This window comes from Balaenoptera borealis (assembly GCF_965194805.1).
Source record: "Balaenoptera borealis genome assembly, chromosome: 14".
NCBI lineage: Eukaryota > Metazoa > Chordata > Mammalia > Artiodactyla > Balaenopteridae > Balaenoptera > Balaenoptera borealis.
This window is the reverse complement of record NC_138875.1, coordinates 15,458,258-15,484,334: the sequence shown is the minus strand read 5'-3', so window position 1 is coordinate 15,484,334 and position 26,077 is coordinate 15,458,258. Positions and strand designations below refer to the sequence as shown.

The following is a 26,077-nucleotide window of genomic DNA, read 5'->3' as shown; positions in this document are numbered from 1 at the left end:
GGTGCATCCTGGGGGCATTACTCACGGCACAGCAATGTTACCAGAAATATGATGCTGTCAGGCATGAGTGCGAGCCTGACAAAGAGAGTCAGTCCTCACCCTTGGTGACACCGGGTATCTGAGCAGCTGCTTTCTGAGGTGTGTGGAGCCCAGAAAGCACAGGTCGTACCTTTTAAATGTGAAAAATAAAGCCGCTACAGAAATGCATCACCAGTGATGAATGTTTATAGAGAAGATGTTCTCTACTGATAAAACATAGGCAAATGATTCTACCGTATTCTATTTAGAACTGTGTAAGGGCCACGTGTCTGGATGTCCATTTCCCAAAAAGTCACACTAGTCGTACCTCATCCTCTGCTTCACCATGTGCCCCTTACCTAGCGGTCTATTTTACTAGTCACCTGATCAATCCCCTGCCTTCGTTGTTCTGTTGAGCTATAGATAATGAGCTCCAAAGGTGGGTGGGCAAAGCGTCCCAGTCCAAACCTAGTTGGCACCAAGCTCAGGGAATACCCAGTGGGGTTGTGGATGACATTTTCTTGTTGTTTTCAGATGTTCCTCCACTTTGCCTCCACCAGGCCCTCCTTTCATCTTACACGATCGTTCCTAACACGCCCGGCACGTACCTTCTGCTTCAGCTGCAGGACCGTCTGCTTCATCTGGTGAAACTCCTTGCACGTGGCACAGCAGGTGCCGGCTCTCGCTGCGTTCTCCGCCTTCTCATCGTGCCCTGAGAGAGAAGATGGGCTGGGGTCTGCCTGGGAGGCTGGGGGACATCCAGACCCAGGGGGACCGTGTCAGGAAGGGCAGTTCCAGGCGGACTGGTTGATGCTGAAACGTGTGAGGGACGCGGGCTGGCGATTTTACAGTTCCTGGGTCGCTGCCAGCATGCCCGGGGCAGCGGGGACATGGGGAGGGGCCCCCGCTACACTCTGGGCTCAGCTGTCTCCACTTAGGCATCCTAGCACCTTCCTCCTTCATTGTGAAAAAGTCAACAGTGGCCCTTTTACCACGAGCCAGGCTCTATCAACCTGACATGACTTACACTCTCCTCCAAGGGCCAACGTTCACACGCCGTAAATTATCCCCCAAGCCCAGGCACTGGGACTCAGGTGCAGGGCTCAGAAAGCTGGTTTTTATCACCTCTGATAATCCAGCTGTTCAAAGGGAGCACGGCCAGGCCAGGCAGGGTCACAGACCGGGGCCGGGCACTGACCTCCGAGGAGAAGTAAAGCCAGATGGAAGATGCTCCAGGCACCCTGGACAGGCCCATCCAGGGCCCTAACGGGACAGGCACAGGGCAGGGTCCCAGTGCCATCTTGTAGAGCATCAGGAGCTCCGTGGGCTTTTTGTAAAATCGTATTTCTCTAGGGAATAGGTAAGTTAAATGGTGAAATGACCCCGTATCCACACAGCCCTCATCCTACTGGCACCTAAATAGGCCACAGAAGCCTGTGCTGGGGACACTAGACACCTGAGGTCATTTGCTACAGAAGAGCAGGTGCAGACTCCCATAGGCCTTTGTAAAAGATGGTAGCTGTGTGGTGTGGGCCCAGAGGGAGTGACAGGGGGAAGGTGACAGTTTGGTCAGGGTGGCGGCAGGACAGTCTGACACCCAGGCGAGTGTCAACTCTCCTACCTTAGAAGCCCTTTGGTGTTGGGCCAGGTGTCCTGTTGGTGTGACACGTAATAACCACTAGGATCTGGAGGGTAGCGAGGGACAGTCAAGTGACATGTCTCTCCAGGTCATTTCTTGTGCTTCTGGGCCCACGTGCTTTTTTTTTTTTTGGACCGTGCTGCACGGCACGTGGGACCTTAGCTCGCCGACCGGGGGTTGAACCCACTGGACCGCCAGGTAAGTTCCAGGGCCCACGTGCTTTTCTTCTTACCGTCCTCTCTTCTGGGAAGCCTCCTCTGCCGTCTCCACTTGTGGATTCCTATGAGCTACCAAGACCCAATTCACGGGTTGCCTGAGACCACCCTCCCCATACACAGAGACAGCCCTGTCCTCTGAAGTCAGGCAGCTTTTACCACGCGTCTCACTCAGATGGTGGGGATCCCGGGCTTCCCTATAGAGGAGCTTCTCGTGCACGTGCCACAGCGGGAGCTGCCCAGGAACTGGAGGAACTGCTTCTTGGTACCTCATACAGTGGATGCTCAGAGTTAGTGAAACGGAACATTACAGGGTGAACTGTGTCGCCCCGCTCCCCAACCAAGTGCACGTGATGAAGTCCTAACCCTTCAGGGCCTCAGAATGTGACCTCATTTGGAAATAGGGGCCCTGCAGATGTAATTAGTTAAGCTGAAGTCATACTGCTGTAGGGTGAGCCCGTAATCCAATATGACTGATGTTCTTATAAAAAGGAGAAATTTGGACACAACAGGGAGAAACCATGCGAAGATAAAGGCAGAGGTCAGGGTGAGGCAGCAGGAGCCAAGGAATGACAAAGAACTGTTGGCGAAACAGCAGGCGCTGGAGGAGAGGCCTGGAACGTTCTCCTTCACAGTCCTCAGAAGGCGGCAACCCCGCTGACACCTTGATCTCAGACACATAGCCTCCAGAACGGAGACAACACACCTCTGTCCTTTAAGCCACCCAGACGGTGGCACTGTGGTTATGGCAGGCGTAGGGAACGGGTACACGGGAGGAGGAGGTGGGCATCGGGAGAGCCTCACGCTCGGGTGATCCCTCCTCATGCAGCCCCAGCTGCCCTCTCCAAGGGGGTCTGTACCTGCCTGGTGGTCTACACGGTGACCGGTATTTCTGCTCTTTGGGAGGTGAGGGCACCCAGGGGCAACCTGTCAGTGGAGATCTCAGACCCCTTCCCTGCAGCACGGGGTGGCGCTAGGGGGCCCACTGGCCCTACCCCTCCCCGCAGCCGGTGGGAGGCCTGAGGCTTGGTGTGCACACACGCTAGGAACACGTTTCTCAAGCCAGCAGGTTGAGGTGGGCGAAGCAGTGCTCTGTCTGGTTGAGTTGCCATAAGCAACATGGTGATTCCCGAATATACAGACTGCAGCTTAGGTTTTCAGCGTGTGATTGGGAAAAGCACTTGAACCTCTGGGAAAGCGGCGGCCTCTTTTTAAATCCTTCCATGTGTGTGTATAACATAACAGGGGTGCCTAGTTAATCCTCATCTTCTAGGCTAATTCTGTCCCACCAGGAGCTTCCCCACCCCACCGGCCTCTCCCCACCTTCCACCACGCTCAACCGGGAGCCACGGGGGATTGTTTCCATTCACACCGCAGCTGTGTCACAACGAGCTGGGTTATGAGAAAGGTCTTCACTTGGAGACGGTGAAATGCAATTTAAGGGCATGGCCTCCAGGGTCACAGTGCGAGGGGTGCATATCCCAGCTCTGTCACTACCTAGCTCAGGGACCTCAGGCAAGTTATCTTACGTCTATAAGCCCCAATTTCCTCAACCATAACACTGGAATAGTAAAACCTATGACACAGGGCTATTGCGATGATTATATGGGGGTGATGCCTGTGAAATCCTTGGCACAAGGTCGGGTTCTAGTAAATGGGAGAGGGTGCTTGGCAGTCTTCAGGCCCACCAAGCCCTTTGAATTCTCTTTGCCTGATAAAAGGATTCTTCAAGGATTCTGGGATTAACACAAACAACAGAATGAGGGAAAACTGAGGTTCCGTGACGTCTGGAAGTTATTAACTGATTTGGGTTTAGAACTGAGGTTTCCTGAATCTGAGCCCAACACCTTTTCTACAAATCAGGCAATTTCCTTTAGGCTCTTTATCCTCATTTAATGTACCATTTACAACCCCACTTGCCTATGGAGCTTGAACACATCTGAGGAGAACAAGAGTTATTTAGATTGGTCTCCAACATAATAGTGACACGAGGGAAGTGTATGCAAGAATACACTTGGTGGTAAAGGACTGAAGCTTTACCCAACTTTGGTTGTACTGATGATAGACAACGGTGGACTCCTGTATATGTAGATAACCCCAGCTCTAGGTTTGTTAGGTTTAAGGACAGCTGGGTGACATCCGTCTCTCCCAACCTAGCATTCTTTCATTCCATGCCATCTACTGGTCAGTATATGCAATCCCATCTCATAACCCATCTACCAATCTCACCCATCCCATGTCCCCACCCACTTATCTCTCTCATCCATTTATCTGTCCATCCACCCATTCACCTATCCATCCCTCTCTCCCTCTTAGCCATCAAGGAGCATCTGCTATTCACCAGGCCCCATGTGAGGCACTGAGAATGTAAAATAAATGAGGATACCTGTTCAGTGATTTGAGATTGGCCTTCCTTTTAAGGAACCAGCCCCGCTGGCAGAGCCAGGCCATCGTGAACAAGAGTTAAAAGCCCATCTGTCCATTTCTACTTTTGTATACTCAGCTCAACTTACCGAGTGTTGGGATGAATAAGGCAACTTGATATTTTCATGATAATAACCTCTTTACCAGGTTCTAGACTCTATTTCATTTAGATCATGGAACGTTAGAATTGATACATCTTTAGTTCAACCTCCTTTACAGATAAGGAAAGTGAGACGCAGAGGAGGACAGTAATTTGCTTTAGGTTTCCCAGAATGCCGCGTGCAGAGGACGAGCACTTACAGGGCCTGGATCTGGCACTGTCGGGGCGCAGTGAGCCCGCTACTGGGGGTTCTGCTCAGGACGCTTGAGGGCCGTCTGGCAGGTGGGCTCCAGGGCAGTAATTCTCCGTGTGATCACTAGACGAGCAGCAGCAGAGCCAGCCTATGGGTATCCGTTCTCAGAAATGCCAAATCTCAGGATCGGGGCCTGGTGCATCGTTCTATCAAAGCCTCCAAGTGACTCTGAAGCACGTGCAAGTTCCAACAAACCCTGCTCCAGGGAAGCAGCTCTGTTGAGCAACCTCTCACCTGAAAATCCCTGGCCTGTCCCTTCGCGGAATTATCAAAACACAGAGAACAAGGGTAACTTTGTCCAAAAGCCTTCTGAAGCTCCCGTGGACACAGAGGAACAGAGCAAGGACCACAGGCTCTGGCGGAGTCAGACGCTCAGGATTCGAACCCTGATGCTGCCACTGCGTGCCTTTCAGGTTGCAAGTCACAGCTTCTGTGACTGCCCGTTCCTGGAACGGCAGAACGACAATGACCCCATCACCTGTGGTTGCTGTGAGGCATGAAGGAAATAACCCCTGGAAGTTCGCAGAGCAGGGCCGGGCATGCGGCAAGTGCCCCATAAATGTTAATATCGTTGTCATGGCTGGTATCACTGCTTATTAAGTTCCCTACGAAATTACAGATGGGGGGAGGGCTCTCTGCATCATCCTTTGGAAGGAACTTCCAGAGAGTTTGAAGACAAATAATTGTGTGTGCAGACCTGGCACATGCCATCTATTCTGAATTGGGGTTCATCTATCCTGTTGCAGTACAGGATACAGTAAGGTCAAACGTGGAACTAAAACAATCTTGCCTAGGCTACACTAATAATTCGTTTAGAAATCTGGGTAGACATCTCTGACTTGGCATGTTTTCTGTCCTCTCCACTCACGATGTAGTCATCTGTCTCTGACCGTGACCGTGACCATGACCATGTTAAGTGAGGCATCACTTAACATTCTGCTCCAACTCGTTCAGATTTTAGAGGTGCAATATTATTGACTAGCCACAGGGGGTCGTGTAGCTCTAATTTTTACTGATGTTGAGCAGGCTATATACATCGTTAAGCGTTAGAAACAGAATTCCTGAGATACCATATTAGTAATATTTAACCAACTTAGGAAAACTAAAGAATGTTCTCGACATATTTCATACGGGCAGTCACCAAGCACATTTGGTTTTAAAAGTTGATTGTGCACATCTGTGCCCTGGCGGTAGTGTTCAACCCTGGTGGCACATCACCACCACTAGGGACAGTGGCGGGGGTGAGGGTTTAAAATTCTTGCCAACCACGCTGCACGCCACCCATCTGGGGGTCAGAACAAGGGAACGGCATCAGCCTTTTTAAAGATCCCCAGGTTGAGAATGGCTGACCCATGGATTAGTAGAGCTTGAAAGTTACATGAAACACCTGGCCTTCCCTGAAATAACTGATGTTGGGGGTCAAGGTCACTTTATCAGAAGAGAAACAAAAGTTGAAAAACAGAGACCAGAAAGCTAATTACGACGGAGCCAGCATCTCCTTTATTTGTCTCTGCGTCAGCGCTACAGACGCCCTGGGGTGCCTACACTGGCTCCAGACATATATTTGCAAAGACGAAAAAATGGAAGTGATGGAGAGTGCCCTTCCTGCCCACTAGCCAGACGGCTTGTGTCCCCGCACCCGTGGGCGCATGACCACCTTTCCACGGGCAGAGGCTGTTCTGAGGCCAGCCCTGCTGCTGTCCACTCACTTCCTGAATGAGCTGACATTGTGTTCGATGTACAATTCCTCTCACTGGAATGTTACAGACACCAGTCAACGCAAAGGTGAAAAAAAAAAAAAAAAAAAAAAAAAAAAAGGGAGGGGAGGGGGATTTAGATCACGTGTGCTTGTACTCCAGCATCCTTATCTCTTCTTGAAAAAAATGACTGTGATGAAATATTGGGCTTATTAATTAATCTAGAACGGATGAAACGGCGTGGCTGGCCTCTGACGTTCCAGATGCAGGGCTGGTCCAGCCCCCTAACTTTCCTTACTGTTGAGCTGAGTATCTGGGTGTTAATTATTCATCTTTTAGATACTGTAGGGAAAGCTCTCAGTTTAGAAGGTGCTGCGGCTGGGCATGCCTTCGAGTCTTGACACTCGTCTAGATAAAGGACAAAGAAATGAAAACCGCACAGGGACTCATGGGGCAGGTAGGGCTTCGGCTACTTTTGCTGATGCTAAATCACACCAAATTGTGAAAAAGATTTGTGATGGTAAAAGGGTCTTCAGAGCTCACCTAATCCAACACCTTTGTGTCTACACAGAGGAGGAAACTGAGATCCGGAGAGCTGCCCAATGACACCCAGCTGGTAAATACTGAAGCAGCTCTGGTTACCAGCTCTCCTACCTTCCAAGCCAAGGAAGTTTCCATTGCATCACAGCTGCTGCAGAGATGAACCCAGGACACTTGCTTTTGTTGCCCGAATCATCAAAACCAGCCCCCCATCTTCTCAGGGGCCCATCACTTGAGTAATGATTCTAACGTTCAAGGCATAGAATGTGCCTGTCCTTTCCCATAATTTTAATTACATGTACGAATTACTCCCCTCAGTCCCTGACCCCCAACGCCCTTGGTTACCGGTGTTGGAATGTTTTTCTTAATAAAAACACTAAAACCAAACGTGAGTCCTCTGTGCCTGTGTGGTGAATTCAGTAGAGAGCAGTCACTGAAAATTAAATACTGAGAAATTCTAGAATGCTGCTGCTGCGGGTGCGGCAGTTGGGATACAATAGAAACAGTGGGACTGTTTCAGTTTTTAAAACTATGTGGGGACTTCCCTGGCGGTCCAGTGGTGAACACTCCACGCTTCCACTGCAGGGGGCGTGGGTTCCATCCCTGGTGGGGGAACTAAGGTCCCGCATGCCTCGCAGTACGGCACCCCCCAACCCCCCCAAAAAAACACAAACTATTTGTAGCTGTGATATCTGGAAGAAGATGAGGAGGGAGGACAAAGAGGAGAGAATTCAAAGCCTAGGCTCATCTGTGCAGGGAGTTGAGGTGTTACAAGAAAGCTCAGCGTTATAACCACTAGACGTTCTTACTGATTAAACAGAAGGACATTGCCCGTTTAAATCACTGTAAGCAGGAACAAACTCTCTCTCTGGAGGGCAGAGTGGAAGAGTATCGGCCTGTTTTCACTCATTAGCTGCTCTGTAGTCGGCAGCCAACAGCTCCCCGCCTCTGGCTTTGGCTGCTTCATCTGGCGATGACAACATCCTCGCCTGAAAGTCGACCAGATGACTTACCAACTTTGGGCCCCAGGGCTCAGCTCTTTGATGCTAATAAGTTAGAATTTTCCAAACTGTATTTTTCAGGACACCGTCATCTGTGAGATGCTTTGAAGTGTTTCTTCAGAAAATAATTTTGGGAAGTGCAGGTTTAATCAAAATTAACATTTTTTAATGGCAACCTCAGAGCTTTCAACGCACTCACATTATGAATCCCTGCAGAAGTTGGTGCAGTAATGCATTCTCCCCCGAACATCTGAACACAGAACCTTTCAAACAAAGAAAGGCTAATTCACACCTCCCAGGACCCCAAAGTCCTATAGACGGTAACATGGGGAAATGCTGTAATAACTGGTTGATAAAATATGTCTTTAAATGACAGTAACAGTACAGAAGGTACAAAACCAATTAATATTTAAGAATGCTCAGATTTTTTACCAAATTCTCAGCCTTAGAAGTCAAAATGGTTATCACTTAAATTCTTGACCTCTTATACTGAAAATTTTGTGTGTTTGGACATTTTTTAAAGAAGTACAATTCATCTCTCAGGAAAGGAAACAGAGGAGTGTGGTCCCAGGACCGACTCAGCACAAGAGACTGCTAATATCAAAGCTGCAGTGGGACCTTCCCATGCCCTGGCCCTTGGGCTGGGCTCCTCTCTGGGTCCACACTGCCCAAGAGTGAGGCAGGGGGTGAGCATGTCCCACCAAGGCCCACCTTGTCACTGCCTCCGGCTCAGACCCATTCCTGGGGGACCACACAGTAAGCAGGGTGACTTCAGAGGGATGATGTTGGGGAAACTAGGAATTAGTGCAAGAGGTGGAGGCCACCTGAGACCAAAGAACAAGTAGATTCAGTGTATAAAATCTTCCCCTAGGCTCTGGAAATTCCATCCGACTCCTGTGGTCTCTGCTAGTTAAGGTCGGGTCTCCGAGCAGACCACTCTGCCCCACCAGGTGGGAAGTGCTCACGGGTGACCCGGTTCCTACTATTTAGAGATCCCTACCATCTAACCCCACCCTGAGACTCAGCAGTTGTTGCTGCCACCTCTGCGGTTTCCTCTAGATTGGGTTGCTCAAGGCTGCCCTTCACACCCAGGTAAACGGGATTTCACCTGAATAGAAATATAAGGCAAAGACACAACAGGGTTACGGGCTTGAGGACCCCCTCAGCCCAAGCCCACGGAACTCCCTGGCTTGGAGCACAGCTGGAAATCCAATTCCAAAATGAAAAATTAGAAAGCTGCTTTCTTCTTGCTACCTCTCAAGTCAGCCCATCACTAATACATCAGTGGCTAGAAATCTGCATCTCATTTTTCAGTGAGATTCTTCCTTTCAACGAAGGACATAATCTAAGAGGTAAGTTACACATCCCCCTCCCCCAAACCTTCTCCACCATGGGACAAAAGTGAAGTGATTTTAATTATGAGTAATAATTAAAAAGTGGTCTGAAAAAATGTTTTGAAAATGTCTGAAAAATGCCTGAAAGACTGATTACCCCTGCTTTTAGCACCTCTGGGCGCCCAGGTCCCACATGCTTCAGGCTTTAAAGAGTGTCACACGAAGCCCTCTGAGTCATTCCAGTGACCCCAAGTTGCCCAAGCCTGAGCTGACTGCGAGCAGACCTTTCGCGTTACTTCTAACGTATGCTGGCTTCCTCATGACTCAACCCGCTTGCTCTTCAGGATTTGCTTTGCAGTTTTTCTGTGTGAGACAGCTGGTCCCCAGCTGTTTGCTGTCCTCAGCTGATGGCAACGGCCTTCCACCCTTTTGTGAATCTCAGGTTACACGGAAGAACTGCGATCTCTTGAGTGCCGAACAGTTCGGGTCCTTCCATTCCCCTGCGTTTCTTGGTAGAGATGATTTGCCCTGGGAGCCCCCTCGCCACCCAGAGGTGGCCCAGGCCCAGCTAACCTCTCCCAACAGACGACAGTGGTCCTGCCACTTTCCCCTCCCGAGGAGTCAGAGCTGAACTCTGAGCTCAGGAGGATGACAGCAGCTTCCTGGCCCACAAGGGTTGGAGACACAGGAATGCCCTTTCCTTCCTCCCTCCCTCCCCTCCACACTTAAATAAGGCAATGACCCAACATTCAAGCTGATCACATCCCTAAGTGATCAGACATCTCGGCTGAATCTGGTCAAAATAATGTAAAGCAGCTTCTCAAACTCTGTGAAGAAAGGCCAGCTTCTAAAAGTTCTCCACATCAGTGTGGACCGGGCTTGCTAAATGCAATAAAAATGAACGACTGGAAAGTGTTTCTCAACACCCTCAACTTCTGTTTTTTTACCTGAACATGAACCAAATAACAGCTCACGGGCAGGCACGGGGCCACAGACTATACTTTGAGTAGCACTGAAATAGATTGCTGCCTTACACAGAAGTGTTTCCTGTTTTTATTAAGCCCCCCCTTTTTTTTTTCTTTGAGAGAACCCAGTGTTTCTGGCCTCATCTCTGCTCCTCCTAGTTTGGTCTCAGCTCGTAACTAAGTTCCACTGATCTGTCCGTGAGCATACTGCACCTCCGCGCTTGGTGCAGAGCTTCTCCCAATACAAGACCAGCTCACAAGCCTTGCCGCTAGCAGGCAGATCTTTCACTAGTTCTCTAGGGGTTTGACCTTCTACCTTTCTCTTACCCAGATCCCACCTACCATTCATACAAATGCCCCTTCCTGCCCATTGCTTCCTGAGGAAGCCTATTGGGTTTCCAAGTGCCTGCCTGCCTGCCCATCCCTCCCTCCCTCCATCCAATTAGGGGGATAATTTTACTTGCCCTACTCACCAGTGTCGTTGGGGTATTTGTCCCCCTTGGTGCACGTCCTCCCGTCGTCCTCCTGGATGTAGCCCTCCCGGCACTCACAGCGGTAGCTGCCCAAGGTGTTGATGCAGATGTGTGCACACAGCGTTTCGTTACTGGTGGCACACTCGTCGATATCTGGGTTTGAACCAAATGCAGAGAACACTAAGACAGTTTCAGAGAGATCACTTCCAACACAACAGGCGACCTTAGGCTTGGCCCTTCTGTTAATGTCTGCAAAGGACACTGTGCCAGACCTCCGTCACCGAAGCCTGGAACAAAGCAGGAAGCTAGAGATGTGGGCCATTCATGACAAGAGCACTTCGGGCAGTGTCACCGTGGTTACAAACTGATCAGTGACGGGGTTCCTGGTTGTGGCTTTGCCACCGCCAAGTCTCGTGGCTTGGTGCAGGCACTGCTAGCCTCCAAAGCTCTCACTATAGAACACGGCAGTGAAGCCTGCCCTAAATACTTTTGCAGGGCTCACTGGGAGAGGAAATGAGATAACAGATGGCAACACGTTTTGGAAAATGACTATCGTAGAAATGATTTCCCGCAATGACCCTAGTGTGCCGAGGGTTTTTATGTTCCCTTTACGACCAGAGGTTCCTAACAGCATGGTGGTGACCTAAGGCCACTAGGAACGGCTCCTTCCCAGCTAGGAGACGTGATGATACCTGGGAAAAGCCACTTTTGATAAAAGAAAATAGTCATAATGGGTCTAACGGAGAGCGTTTTCCCCAGGAAATTTCAGCCCCATCCATGACCCAAACAGACCCCTCCTGAGTGGTGGAAATGAGCCACGACACCATCAAACAAGTAACCAGCGAAAGTCCACGTGAACCGTACACATCACAGACTTGCTCCCCTACTGAACGGGTGGAAACAAAGCCATTTCCCAGCAGGGGACGAGAAGGAGGCCCAGACCCATTTCCCGCTCACTGGCTGAAGATACCAGGTGGCGGCCAGGACACACAGCCCCAGACTGTGCACATGGGGCCAGCAGACAGAGCCCAACCTCGCGCTCCAGGATGCCGACCACGTCCCAGCCACTCCCTGGACAGCCTGCCTGGGACCCACGTCTGGCAGGCCCTGTGTGCCCACGAGGGGCACGTGGTCATCTGGATGTTCCCCTGGCAGTTCATACCATGCATATGATGTCACCCATAAGCTAAGACGTCACAGCTGGCACCTCCTCTGCAATTCCTCGGGCTGACCACGTCTGCCCACGTGCCCCTGCCTCCAGCCTAAGGACAAGGCCGCCTCTACTGTCCACAGGAGGAAGGACAAGGTTGAAGGGAGAGAGAAACAGGTGGGACTCTCAGCCGACTGCTCGTGTTGCTGGTCCCCCAGCCCCCCAAAGAAAAGAAGCGGGTCCCAGAGCCTCCACAACTGAAATCAGAGCCCTGGCACCTGGGACCTCGGATCGCGGTACACACGGGTTTACCGTGCTCTCTGCAGGAGAGCCCATGGGTCCCCCTCCGTTTGCTTGGTGGTCTCAATTCCATTCCTGTTCAGTGGGGGGCGGCCATCCCAGGGGCCACTGGGGAGAAACCAGGAGACCTAACATCTAGAACTTCTCTTAAAGGGTGCTCTCCAGAGCCCCCCCTGGGGCGGAGAAGGGGGCTGCTCATCACAGCTGGTTCATTTTCTCTCCAGATCCCTCTGCAGTCTCCTCAGTTCATCTTTGAGCTGGTCCTCAAACTTCACTGTGCATTTGTGCATAGGCAGATTTCTGCATCCACCCTCAGAGTCTGGAGGGGAGGCCAGGAACCTTTTTTTTTTTTTTAAGCGATAAGCCCAGATGTTTCTGAGACAGTTTAGCCATGGACTGACCACACTTTGACGCAAGCAGCTCCAGGGGCCAATGACCATAAACCTGCCTCAGACACCCAAGGAGTGCAGGGCTGGGAAGCCTAGTGAGTGGGGGATGGGGGGGCTGGAGCAAGCTGGTGGCCACAGATGATGCTGGCTTTGCTCAGCTGTGCCCCGGTGGCTGGCTTCAGCTCCCTCTGAGTCATTTCCAGCGTGTCTGCCATACAGACACCTCTCCTCCTTCCCAGTCTCTCTTCCGGGTCATCTTCTGAGAGAAGGCTTATCCTTGTTTCGTTCTTCCTGCATTTTCACATTTGTGCCCACTTACATTGTTTCACCTTATTCTAGTTTTCATTTGATAATATTCCCCTTCTCCTGCTCTTATATCTCACTGCCAATTAGGATCTGACTGGTATCTACTCCCTGAAGAATCCCTTGGTCATCGTTTGTTTTAATAATCATGGTGAAAGGCAGTGACCCCTAGAATAGTACCAACCCAACTCCATCCAACAATATCAGGATGTAAGGGGAGGGATCAAAGTGGCTCCTGAGAGCTGGTCCCCACTGATGAAGAATGTTCAAAAGAATCATCAGAATCTGGCACATCCTCAGGACCCAGGAAATAACGCGCATGACCAACGCACCCAGACAGTACGGCTTCTCCCGCCTCCGGTGCCTCTCCCGGTCATATCGGTATCCTGGGTAACACGTACACAGCACTCGGCCGAAGTTATCTGTGCACTGCTGTTCACAGGGAGCCTCAGTACATACATCATAATCTGAAAGAGAGAAGTGTGAACTCAAATCAACCACAGTCATTCACTAGACGGAGGCGGGGCTCACCCGGCCCTGGTCGCGAACAGACTGTCTAGGCTGCACTCAGCTCGAGGGGAACGGTGGTGTGACCAGCTATGTGTAGAGGGAATTAACTCTTCAGGCCACGGGGCATCTTCCAGGAGGGCTGCGATGGGTAACTGAGTGCTTGGCATCTCCATGGTTAAACGCAAATATCACTTGTGATACTCCCTGGGTCACCTCACCATCCTTTTTTTTTTCTTTCTATAAGAGCATCGTTACAAACTTTAATGGTGTATTGATTGGCACAATCTATGTCAGAAGAACGTGCTTCCCATGTAAAAGTAACCTCAAATAAATTCATCTAGCGCAAAGATCTTCAAACCAAAATATGCCATCCCTGGGGTAAAAGGAGATTTTCCTCTGGGTACTTAGACACATATAACTTTAAGAGGGTCAATTTACAGATATTAAACTTTCATGTTTATTCTTTCTAAAAATTGATCTACTTGAGGATTTCCCCCATGATCAAGAGTCACTGTATTTCTCTTTTGCTGCCTTTCTTTTTCTCATTTTAAATAGAACACCTTTATTAAAATATAATCCACATGGGGGCTTCCCTGGTGGCGCAGTGGTTGAGAGTCTGCCTGCCAATGCAGGGGACACGGGTTCGAGCCCTGGTCTGGGAAGATCCCACATGCCGCGGAGCAGCTGGGCCCGTGAGCCACAATTACTGAGCCTGCGCGTCTGGAGCCTGTGCTCCGCAACAAGAGAGGCCGCGATAGTGAGAGGCCCGCGCACCGCGATGAAGAGTGGCCCCCGCTTGCCACAACTAGAGAAAGCCCTCGCACAGAAACGAAGATCCAACACAGCCATAAATAAATAAATAAAGCACACCTAGTATAGTGTAATTTAAAAAAAAAAATTGATTTAAAAAAAATATATAATCCACATGGCACAAAATTTACCCTTTTATAGTGTGCAATTCAGTAGTTGATTTTTGTCATTCATCCAGAGAGCAAAGAAGCTTCAGGTGGCCAGGCTCTGCTGAATTACCTGGGGGCCTGTTTCCTCTTTTTCACCAATTGCTGTAGAGACAAGGAATTCCTTCCAGCTGAATACTGAAGAACAGCCAGCCCTGGCGATGGGCACTGGCGTCCTAACGTGAGGGGCGGGGTGGTGCTGGAAGTCAGGCAAGCTGGGAGGAGCGTGGGGGAGGCTGACTGATGTCTCTGTGCAGCGCTGGGTAAAGCAGAATGGCCAGAGATCTCGTTCCAGCTCTAGGTCTGTGCAAACTGGGGTGGATGCTCTATTCGTCGCGAGTCAGGGCATCTCCTCTTTTCTCAGTCCCTTACAAACTAATACTTAACGAGCCTCTGAAGGGACTTCGGCTCCAAGTCAGGAGGCACAGGCTGAACATTTACTTCCAGACTAGACCCAGCATCTCATTAATCACTGCACTGTCTCCCCCAGGTGCTGACAAACTATCGCTGGAAACAGAGTGAGCCCGGCTTGGCTCTGCCACATGTGGAAGTGTAATGGGTGGGCTGTCAGCCCCTGATGCGGGTGGGGTCAGCGAGCAAGGATCACGCCAATCTCAGGACGACCTGGAAGGCGGCCCTTGCTAAATACCCCTCCCCACAGATGCGATTCCAGGCCTGCTCCTCCTGCACGTGTCCCTGGTCAAATGCGTTTTCTTCGCCGAAGCATCACCTCTAGGCAGCCCGTGTTCTGTCCTCTTTTTGCTCAAGAGCAAGGTCTCAGCCGTGATTGGCTGTGGGCTGCCCTGCTCGGCCAGCTGTATCCGTCATCCAGCAGCTGCCAGGGAGGGAGGGGAGGAAGGGGGCAGAGTCAGGAGTCCCGTGCGGACTGTTATGCTAAGACCTGTTTTGACATATATGTGTTAATATACGATATTTGTTTTTCTCTTTCTGACATACATGTGGAATCTAGGAAAATGGTATACGTGATCTTAATCGCAAAGCAGAAATAGAGACACAGACGTAGAGAACAGACAAACGTATGGACACCAAGGTGGGGAAAGGGGGGGAGGGGGGGAGGGGGGTGGTGGGATGAATTGGGAAATTGGGATTGACGTATATACACTATTGATACTATGTGTACAATAGATAACTAATGAGAACCTACTGTATAGCACAGGGAACTCTATGTAATGCACTGTGGTGACCTAAATGGGAAGGAAATCCAAAAAAGAGGGGATATATGTGTGTATGTATAGCTGATTCATTTTGCTGTACAGTAGGAACGAACACAACATTGTAGAGCAACTATACTCTAATAAAAATTAGTTTATAAAAAAGAGATAGCAAAATGCTAAAAAAAAAAAAAAAAAAAGAGAAAGAAAAGACCTGTTTTGAAAAACAGCAGCCCTGATTTCCTCCTCATTACAGCTCTCTTGAGGTACCACTTCTAGCTCCTCTGGCTGATTCTTTTATGATTTACCTCTGCGTCTCTAAACAGCCAGCTTGCATTGCTTCCTCCTCCTTTGTGTGCTGAATACTCTCTATGGATTTCCAGTCATGGACGAGACACGTTCAGCTTTATCACCGTTTCCTCAACCACGTCCATGCTTCCTACTCCTTCATTTTGCCCCTGTCGTTACACTGAAATTTTGGTTTTATAAGTCTTCAGTGTTGGCACCATAATGACAATATAAAAGCTATTTTTTGCTAAGCCTGTAAGTATACTCTAATTCCCTATCCTTCCTTGAAGACCCTTTTGTTTTCCCTGGAATTAAAATAATTATCTAGTACCACATGCACCCAATGTTCATTGCAGTACTATTTACAATAGCCAAGACATGCAAGCAGCCTAAATGTCCACCAACAGATGAATGGATAAAGAAGATGTGGTACATATATACAATGGAATATTCCTCAGCCCCAAGAAGGAATGAAATAATGCCATTTCCAGCAACATGGATGGACCTAGAGCATGTAACACTAAGTGAAATAAGTCAGACACAGAAAGACAAATATAATCACTTACATTTGGAATCTAAAATATAATACAAATCAGTTTATTTACAAAACAGAAACAGACTCACAGACATAGGAAACAAACTTATGGTTACCAAAGGGGAAAGAGTGGGGGAGGGATAAATTAGTACTATGGGATTAGCAGATACACACTACTACATATAAAATAGATAAACAACAAAGATTTACTGTATAGCAGAGGGAACTATATTCAATATCTTGTAATAACCTATAATGGAAAAGAATCTGAAAAATATATATATACAGCTGAATCACTTTGCCGTACAGCTGAAGCTAACAAAACTGAATATCAACTATACTTCAATAAAAATAATAATTATTTTGTATATTTGGGGGGGCAGTTGTGAACTTTCTCTCTTAGCTTCAAACTTACACTTCCATGAGCTACTCTGTGACTGGTACTCTGGAAACCACATTTCTGCCTTGTTGGCTGCTGGCTTATTAAGTACTGAGAACAGGGCTGGGAGAGTGAACAAGGTGGGAGGGGAGAGAGACTGAGAAAGGTCTTACAGGATTTAAAATTTTGAAATCATGTGTGCCTGAAAATGTCTTTTTTCAACCCTTATGGCTAGTTAGGGTATATAATTCTAAGTTTGGAAAGCTACCTCAGAGTTTTGAAGGAACTGCTCCCCTGTCTTCTAGCTTTCAGTCCTGCTATGGATAAGTCCTATGAGATTCTAATTCTTGATCTTTCAAATCTCATTCTCCCCTCTTTGAAAAATGTTAGTATTTTCTTTTTGCCCCAAGGTACTAACATTTCACAATGATGTCTTTATGTGGGACCCCTTCAATTTTTGGTAGGCTCTTTTAATCTAGAAATTCATATCCTTCAATTCTAGAGAATTTTCTTGAATTATATCCTTAACGATTTACTCTCTTCTTCTTCCTCTGTTCTGTGTGGAACTCTTATTTGGATGTTGCATCCCCTGGACTGGTCCTCTAATAATATTCTCATATTTTTCTTTTACTATTTTTTATTTCTTTGATCTTTTGCTCCAGGTCCTGAGAGATTTTCACAATCTCATCTACCAACCTTTTTCCTGTTCTCATTTTATCATGTTTTTAATTTCCAAGGATTCTTTATTTCTTCTTTGAATGACCTTTTTTAATAACACCATGTCTGGTCCCATGGATGCTATACCATTTTTGTAACTCACTGACGTATAAATGGTAGTTACTTTGAAGTTTTCTTCTTTCTGTGTGGTGTTTTCTCTAAGACTCTTTTTCTTTTTTTCCTGTATGTTTCTTTTGTAGGTTTTCCTCTAATGACTGGTGATCCTTTTCCTGTTTGGACGTCTGCTGTAACTGATTCATGGTTAAATACAATAGCTAAAATATAAAAAATTTATAGCTAAATAGAAGCAAAGCTATAAAATTAGCTAAATATTGAATAGAAGGCTATAAAATCAGCTAAATAGAAGCTCTTTGCATGTGGTAGACTTTATAAACACTAGGCTTAATTTTTTTTTTTTAGCATCTTTATTGGAGTGTAATTGCTTTACATTGTTGTGTTAGTTGTTGCTGTATAACAAAGTGAATTAGCTATACATATACATATATCTCCATATCTCCTCCCTCTTGAGCTTCCCTCCCACCCTCCCTATCCCACCCTTCGAGGTGGTCACAAAGCACCAGCTGATCTCCCTCTGCTATGCAGCTGCTTCCCACTAACTATCTATTTTACATTTGGTAGTGTATATATGTCCATGCCACTCTCTCACTTCATCCCAGCCTCCCCTTCCCCCTCCCCGTGCCCTCAAGTCCATTCTCTACGTCTGCGTCTTTATTCCTGTTCTGCCCCTAGGTTCATCAGAACCATTTTTTTTTAGATTCCATATATATGTGTTAGCATACGGTATTTGTTTTTCTCTTTCTGACTTACTTCACTCTGTATGACAGACTCTAGGTCCATCCACCTCACTACAAATAACTCAATTTCATTTCTTTTCATGGCTGAGTAATATTCCATTGTATATATGTGCCACATCTTCTTTATCCATTCATCTGTCGATGGACCCTTAGGTTGCTTCTGTGTCCTGGCTACTGTAAATAGCCTGGGCTTCATTTAAGTGATTTGCCTCGTGCATTTCAATGTCAGTTTCTTTAGGACTTTTTTCCTGAATCATCCAGAACATCCACAGAAGACATTTCCAAATCCTTGCCTGACAGTAAAGTCAGGAACTTTTGGAACTCAAGTGGAGAAGAAGGTTGAGTGTAACATTTAATGCATGATAATCCTTTACTAAATCCTTCCATTTTCAGTATCAGAACCCTACCTTCACCTCTGACTGGCACCCTCAGTCCCAACAGCCTCCAAGTACCCTCTCAAAAGAATACATCTCTGGTCTTGTGCTTGGTCTTGGAAGGTGCAATATTCTGTCTCTGTGGAGTGAAGGACAAGTTCTGGGAGTCCGACTTCTTCTTAAACAGATTTTCAGTCAATCCTTCTGTGTTGACATCGTTTTTCACTTCCTAGTACCTCTGCTTCTGGAAACTTTTAGTTTTTCTGATTGTTATTTGTTTTGGTGTAAATTGGATTGCTCCTTAGTTTCCCCTGATGCTGGTTAAGGATTCATCTTTCCCATTTTGCTAAGTTATTTACAACCTCTCTGTTCTCCAGATTCCAAATTTTTGTTGCTGTTATCTCCTCTTCCTTTTTCTCTGTTTTTGTGGGTTTATATGTCTTTTGTGAACCCCCGGCATCCACAACACACCTTCCCCCTGCCCTACTTTGTGGGGTTTCTGGAGGTAGCAAGGTTAGCGAATTTATTCAACTTTCCATTTTTGATGGTTTTCCAGAGACCACCAGCTTCCTGCTCTGTAGCTTTTCCCTCTACAGTTTCTCTATTTTCACCTGTCCTATTTCTCTTGGCACCATTCTAACTCAGATCTTCAGAACCTCCCTTGTAAATCCTCATCTCAAGATTCTTCCCCCTTAAGTCCACTCTATGTAACACCGTCAGGCCAGTAATATTCTGAAAGTATAGCTCTGTGAGTGTCACCACCTTGCTCAAAAAGCCTGTAAATGCTATGCTCATCAACATTAAATATAAATGGCTCACACTCTTGCATTTGAGGTCTGGTGTTCTATCCCTGAGACTACGCTTCCAACCTTAAGACTCATTTATGAATTCCTTACACTTTGATAAGGAATACACTCTCTTCCCCATCATCCCTTATCACATCCATGGCTTACTGTTACATTTTTGTTTATTCTGTTTTCACCCTTTATAATGTCCAATCAACCCCTCCACTCTTATTCTCAGCATTTTATTACTGTTGATACCCTATCTAGTTTCTCAAGTCCCAATGCAAACGTCACTTTTTTAAGAAGACTTCCTTGAAGTCCTCAACAGAGTTTAGTTTCTGCATCCCACCAATCCCCACAGGACTCGATCCTGCTCTGCCATATTTGCTGAATGCCTACTCTGTGCCAGGCTCTATTCTAGGAGGCATGAAGCGGTATGATGAAGAGCACAGGGTCTGGGGCCAACCCTCCCCACTCTGCCACTCTCTCTGTGATCCTGAGGTCTTTAAGACTCAACTTCCTTACCTATAAAATAGGGAGAACAATAAGACCAGCTTCATGGTGCTTTTAGGAAGAATAAATTGGATGATGCATTAAGCACAGTGCCTGACACCTAGTCAAAGCTTGACCTGCTTTTTAGCTTCTTTTACTATTAGTTCTAATGATTGTTTGGATAACTGAAAGGAACCGTGTCCCCTGGAGTAACCAGCACTATTCTCTTCCTACAGTTTAAGTTCAATTAGTAGTTGCTGAACTAGAACAAATCTGATTACCCTACCCCCTGGGCAATGTAGATAACAATTATGGCAGGGGTTGGCAAACTTTTTCTGTAAAGGGGCTAGATAATACTTTCGGCTTTGCAGGGCTTTGTTGCAGCTACTCAACTCTGCTGTTGCAGGGCAAAAGTCGCCATAGACAAAATTTAAGCGAATGGGTATGTCTGTGCTTCAATAAAGCTTTATTTACAAACCAGGTGGTGGGCCAGATGTGGCTCACAGGCCACAAGTTGCTGACACTTAAACAAATGAGGCAACAACACTTTTAAATGGCAGCTTCTACTCACTAGCATATTTGTTTAGAAATTCTAATCTCTTTCTATTATCTGTAATGGCTATTTTAAAGGTTAACTTGGCTAGGCCACAGTACCCGAATATCTGGCCATTTTTCTAGAATTTTCTGCAGAGATTTTTTTTTTTTTTTAATGAGATTAACATTTAAATCAGTAGACGCTGAGTAAAGCAGATTGCCCTCCACACTGTGGGCTGGTCTCCTCCAATCAGTTGAAGGTCTAAATAGAAAAACGATGGCCCTCCATTGATAAAGAGGGAATTCTGCCAGCACATGGCCCTTCAGACTCAAACTGTAACTCTTCCTGAGGTCTGCAGCCTGCTGGCCTACCCTGCAGATTTTGGACTTGCCTGCCTCTACAATCTCGGGAGCCAGTTCCTTAAAATAAATCTCTGTTTCTCTGGAGAATCGTGACTAATACACCATCTTTTCTGAAATCCTACACTTTGCATCCTTGGGTCACAGAAACATTTATGATGAAAGATATCTTTAGTCATAAACACAAACACACACACACACTGACTTATTCCCACAGAGGAAAACAAATCAACTTTAAGAAGTGTTCTAGTGAAAAGCGACAGAACAGAGTTAGTTACGGCAAAGCAACTTTCAGCACTTGGGACCACTTTTCTTGGAAATGTTCAGTTCTAAGTTACATTAATCTTAGGTGCTGATAACGTCTTACTGCAGGGAGAGGGAGACTGGTTCTAGGCTTAGATGTTTGAAACCACAACACCTATCATTTAAAGAAACTCTAAGCATGTGGTATCCATGTAATGTGTTTTTAATCAGGTTGGGCAAGGTCCTTAACTGGGATCTTAAATTGATGGGCCTAAACTTCATTATCTTTCTGTATCTGCAAAATTGAAATATAAAGGACTCAGCTGGTGGCTGAGAAAAGCTGGCTTATAAAAGAATGCAATTATTTTGACCTCTGTGGTTTTTTTTTCCCACCGAGCTCTAACAGAACTAGCTGGCAGTGAGAAATTCCATCTTGGAGAGACCAATATAAACCAACGTATGTGAAGAGATTTCCTAACCAGCCTTCCTAAAGCAGCTTTCTCGGAGTTGACAGCTATGGCTTAATGAACTCTTCTGTAAAAGAGCGCAATAAATAAGAAGGATTCATTTATCTCTAACTGATAAAGAAACTGCTCCCTATGAGATAATGCAATATAATTAGCTTGGCTGGGCTCCAAGTCCACTAGAGAGACCTGGATTCTTGGCCAACAGTGAAGAAAACTATTTCCCATTACCTACTCACCTGTCCCCAGCCCAGCCCTGGGCAAACTAATCTCATGCTCTTCCAACAGTTCTTAGTGTTTTCTGTATCAGTGCTCTGCCTGGAATCTTTTACAGTTCTCTTCCTCCTTCTTGTCTAAGTCCTGAGCAGCCTTCCTCATAACCTAGCTCCAAACTCCTCTCCGTCTCGAGACCACCTCTGACCGCTCTGGTCTCTGGGACTATGTGCCCCTTCTGCAATATGTGTGCCTCTACTATGCATATTGCAGTTGTTAGTAATAACAGCAACCACGAGTTATCAAGCACTTAATAAGAGCCAGCCTCTGTTCCAAGTACTTTACATGCGGTAATCCTCTTAAAGCCACCACATGAGTCAAGTACTAACACTTTCTGCAAAAACTAAGGTTTAAAAAGTCACGTGCCCAAGGTCATAGCTAGCAGGATGTGTGTTATGGACTGAATGTTTGTGTCCTCCTGAAATTCATATTTTGAAACCCTAACCCCCAGTGTGATGGTATTAGGTGGGGGCCTTTGGGAGATTATTAGATCACGAGGGTGAAGCCCTCATAAATGGAATTAGTGCCCTTATAAAAGAGACTCCAGAGAGCTCCCTTGCCCTTTCCACCATGTGAAGACACAGCAAGAAGATGGCTGTCTATGAACCAGGAAGCGCTCACCAGACACTGGACTTTCCAGTGCCTTGCTCTTGGACTTCCCAGCCTCCACACAGTCTAACGTATTTTTGTCACAGCAGTGCAAATGGATTACGACAACATGGAAGCATGATTAAAATCCAGGTCTCTCTGATTCCATGCCATCCACATGCTGTCTCCCAGCTTGAGGGCTGGGCCACGTCTTACATCACTCTGTCTCTTCAGTGCTGGGCTGAGCAGTGTTTGCTGATGATCAAGGGGCTTCACGTTTAGCAGATGAAAAGCAGGTAGAGAGGTTGGGGAAGATGGCTGTGTTCTAACTGTGCATGAAATACTGACTAGGGAATTACAGCCTCTACAACACAAAACCGGAGATACAAGAATTACTCAATATACATGTAAATGCTATGTAATGATTTAGATAGAGCCTGACATGTATAACCAAATTGGCATTAGAAGAATTTAGAGCCAAAAAAAGAGAGAAATTACACATGCATGCACCGGTAACATACATATGTTCCGTGTACATCTGAACTTTACAGACCTCTGGTTATTAGTCATAAACAAGGTGAGAAGATATAATCCGTTATATTACATACCTTCTGGGATGCATTGTCCAAGGACAAATTTATACCCTTTGCAGCACTTCCTCCTAAGAGACAAACAAAAATGCATTTTAAATGTGCTATGTTAGATTAAAAATAAAATTCTTTACAATAAGCGATTTTGAATGAAATAACTTGCGCCCAGGAAGAACTGAGGCATAAAGGAAAGTCGGGGTAGAAGGAAAATGAGATAAACAGAAAAAATATTATCACTACCATATGACCACACCTTTTCCCCACCTAATATAGGACATTAATCCTTTGAATCCTATGAAGTGAATTAACCCTGAGACTTCAAGATATTTATATTAGATGATTAGTGGCTTATCATCCTACAGGTCAAGGATTCACATGACTTGCTAATTATATGAGCTAATTACAGTAACATTAGGCTAATTATAACATAATGATTGATAATTACCATATAATAATTAGGTAACTTATTATTATCAAGCCTGGGACTGGAATCCAAGCATTCTGACTCCCCCTCCCTTTTTTTTTTTTTTAAACACCTGTACCACATAAGGTACCTAAAGATACCTAAAATATCTGAATTTTAAGAACGGCTAACAGGCAAATTTTAACATAAACATCCAAGACTTACATCTCTGCCCAAGAAATGGTGCCATCAGTTCAAAATGCAAATCTCTACTGTAGGGATCGTATCTCTGGTATGGAGTTGTGACCTCCTAAGAGACCAGCCCCCTCTGCAGACAACAACAATAAACTCTGGACAAAACAGAAGCAAACAACTACCTGATGATTCTGGAGAGTTAAAGCAGACAGATTTAGGAGGACAGTTGAAATTTTCAACAAGGGACTGACAGAGGGTAATATTCCTGCTTTTTAGGGCTTTATCCTGTCTGCAGATCACAGTTGCCATGTGGAAGCTAAAAGTCTGAGAGAAAACCTGCAGTAATTTTTGGCCTGATCAAACAGAGGACAAAGCCTTGGGATCCAGAGCCATGAGAAATTGAGAAGGAATCCTGGAAAGCATAGTGCTAGAGAAGGAGAGCCCTGAATTTTGTGTATAAACTCTGTCCAAGTTTCTGGTAACCCCTAACCCATGTGTGTGAAGAGCAGATCCAAAACATCTCAGCTAAAGACAAAAGGGGCTGAATGAAGACTTGAGCTGCCACTTCTACAGGCCAAACAGTTTTCACTTTTTGTCTAATCAAATTAACTGTCTGCTAAAAGGAAAATATCAATACTCTTTGGATGAATATATCAGGATGCAGGGTCTCTACAACACAACATGTATAAATGTGACCTATTCTCAAGGGAAAAGACAATTAATGGTGTCAACTCTAAGATAACCCAGAGGTTGGAATTATCAGACGCAAACATGTAACTATGTTCAATGATATAAAGGAAGATATACTTGTAATGAATGAAAAAGTGGGAAATCTCAGCTCTCCATCTCTCCAATCTCCATCACTTTTCCCTTCCCTTCTCTCCCAGCTGGTTTCTAAGTAAGCTTCCCTTTACCACTTTCAACATTAGTTTATGTTGAATCAGAGAGCAAGAATTAACCAGGGTCCTGTGAATCTGCAAATCTCAAGAACTTACCAAGATATTTGGAGTTGACTATAAGGGTTAAACTACCATTAAAAATACTCTTCTTTGTAACCATAAGAGAAATCAGATTCAAGGTTATTCTCAGTGCAATGTCATTCTGACTCATTTGCATTTGGATATGCTTTCCAGGTGGAACAGAAAGGGAATAAGTTAAATAGGATCTACCAGCTAGGAACTGCATATCACCTGCAACCTATCATGCCACCTGTGTTAACATGTCATCTGTATATATGAATCAGGGGCACAAACCACTGATTTGGAAAATTAGGCATTATCTGTGTCCTAAAGCAAGTTTCCACTTCCATCAAATGGCCAGAACCTTCGACCAGACTAGACAAGACCTTCTGTCTCTTTAAGAAGAGACACACTTAAATGCATTTTTTCCATCCCATCTTAGTAAAAAATAATTTAACAGCATTATTTTCTACTTTTGCAAGTCAGTGTAATCTTACTGGTCAAATCAAGTTTTGTGAACTGGTCTGCTAAATGAATGACCACTCATAGGAGAAACTTAAGCAATCTCTTCCCCAAGCTTTAAAAATTCAGAAAATTTTTATTACTTTATACAATTTATAAACATCACATTTAGTACGAGAACATTCTGATGCCTAATCGGGTTCAGCAGTATTACCTCATTCCTTCCTGTAACATCTCACGCGCAGCCCAGATGCAGCAGCTAATCCTACTTCCAAAGCAAAATAAGTGGGCTTCCATTATAAAAACAATGGCATTTGGGATGCTCCCAAAGCAGACTTGAGTGAAACAGCTAAGCTCAACCCCACCCTCAACAAAGGATACATTTGCCTGCCTGTACTTGTCCACTCAATATATATTATTTTTTAATCTCTCATTGACATATTTTATGTTAAAAGGAAATACTTATGTGTATGTAGTTTACTGATATGAGCGATCTGGGGCAACATCCAGAGTCTTCCCGTTAGACCTAATTCCCCAATATCTCCAACTGCATTGTAATTTTACATGACAAGAAAAGCCCGTGGGGTATAAATTTATGATGATTATTATTTTTAACAGTGGTAGATGTGACAGTGGTAGAAGACCTACCTTTACATTCTATGAAATAAACTCTGCCTAGTTTTTCATGGTTTAAGCAAGTCCAAGTTCCAGACTTCCCTGGTGGCGCAGTGGTTAAGAATCTGCCTGCCAATGCAGGGGACACGGGTTCGAGTCCTGGTCCGGGAAGATCCCACATGCCGCGGAGCAACTGGGCCCGTGAGCCACAACTACTGAGCCTGCGCTCTAGAGCCCGCGAGCCACAACTACTGAGTCTGCATGCCACAACTACTGAAGCCTGGGTACCTACAGCCCGTGCTCCACAACTAGAGAAGCCACCGCAATGAGAAGCCTGCACACCACAATGAAGAGTAGCCCCTACTCGCCACAGCTAGAGAAAGCCCGAGTGCAGCAACAAAGAACTAATACAGCCATAAGATAAATAAAATAAATTAATTAATTAAAAAAAAAGAAAGTCCAAGTTCCTAACAACCAAAAAGAAAACTGGCTTAACAGAGCATTCATTAAAATTTCATGGATATTACTTACTCTATTATTTAAGGCTGTCCTACAGAAAACTATAGG

The 26,077-nt window shown here is 46.0% G+C and overlaps 1 protein-coding gene across 5 annotated transcripts in view; it reads right to left on the bottom strand.

Moving 5' to 3' along the window:
• CCBE1 (collagen and calcium binding EGF domains 1) overlaps positions 1–26,077 on the bottom strand; it is a 241,474-nt gene that overhangs the window by 20,675 nt on the left and 194,722 nt on the right. For all 5 annotated transcript variants that reach the window (XR_014233834.1, XM_082352993.1, XM_082352995.1 and 2 more), the window contains 4 exons: positions 22,895–22,947; positions 13,134–13,268; positions 10,660–10,812; positions 627–730 (listed from right to left, as the gene is read on the bottom strand). Coding sequence is in view for 4 of the 5 variants with exons in the window: in XM_082352993.1 (XP_082209119.1) it covers positions 627–730; positions 10,660–10,812; positions 13,134–13,268; positions 22,895–22,947 (445 nt within the window). In the remaining variant the exon portion in view is untranslated. The remainder of the gene's footprint in view (positions 1–626; positions 731–10,659; positions 10,813–13,133; positions 13,269–22,894; positions 22,948–26,077) is intronic.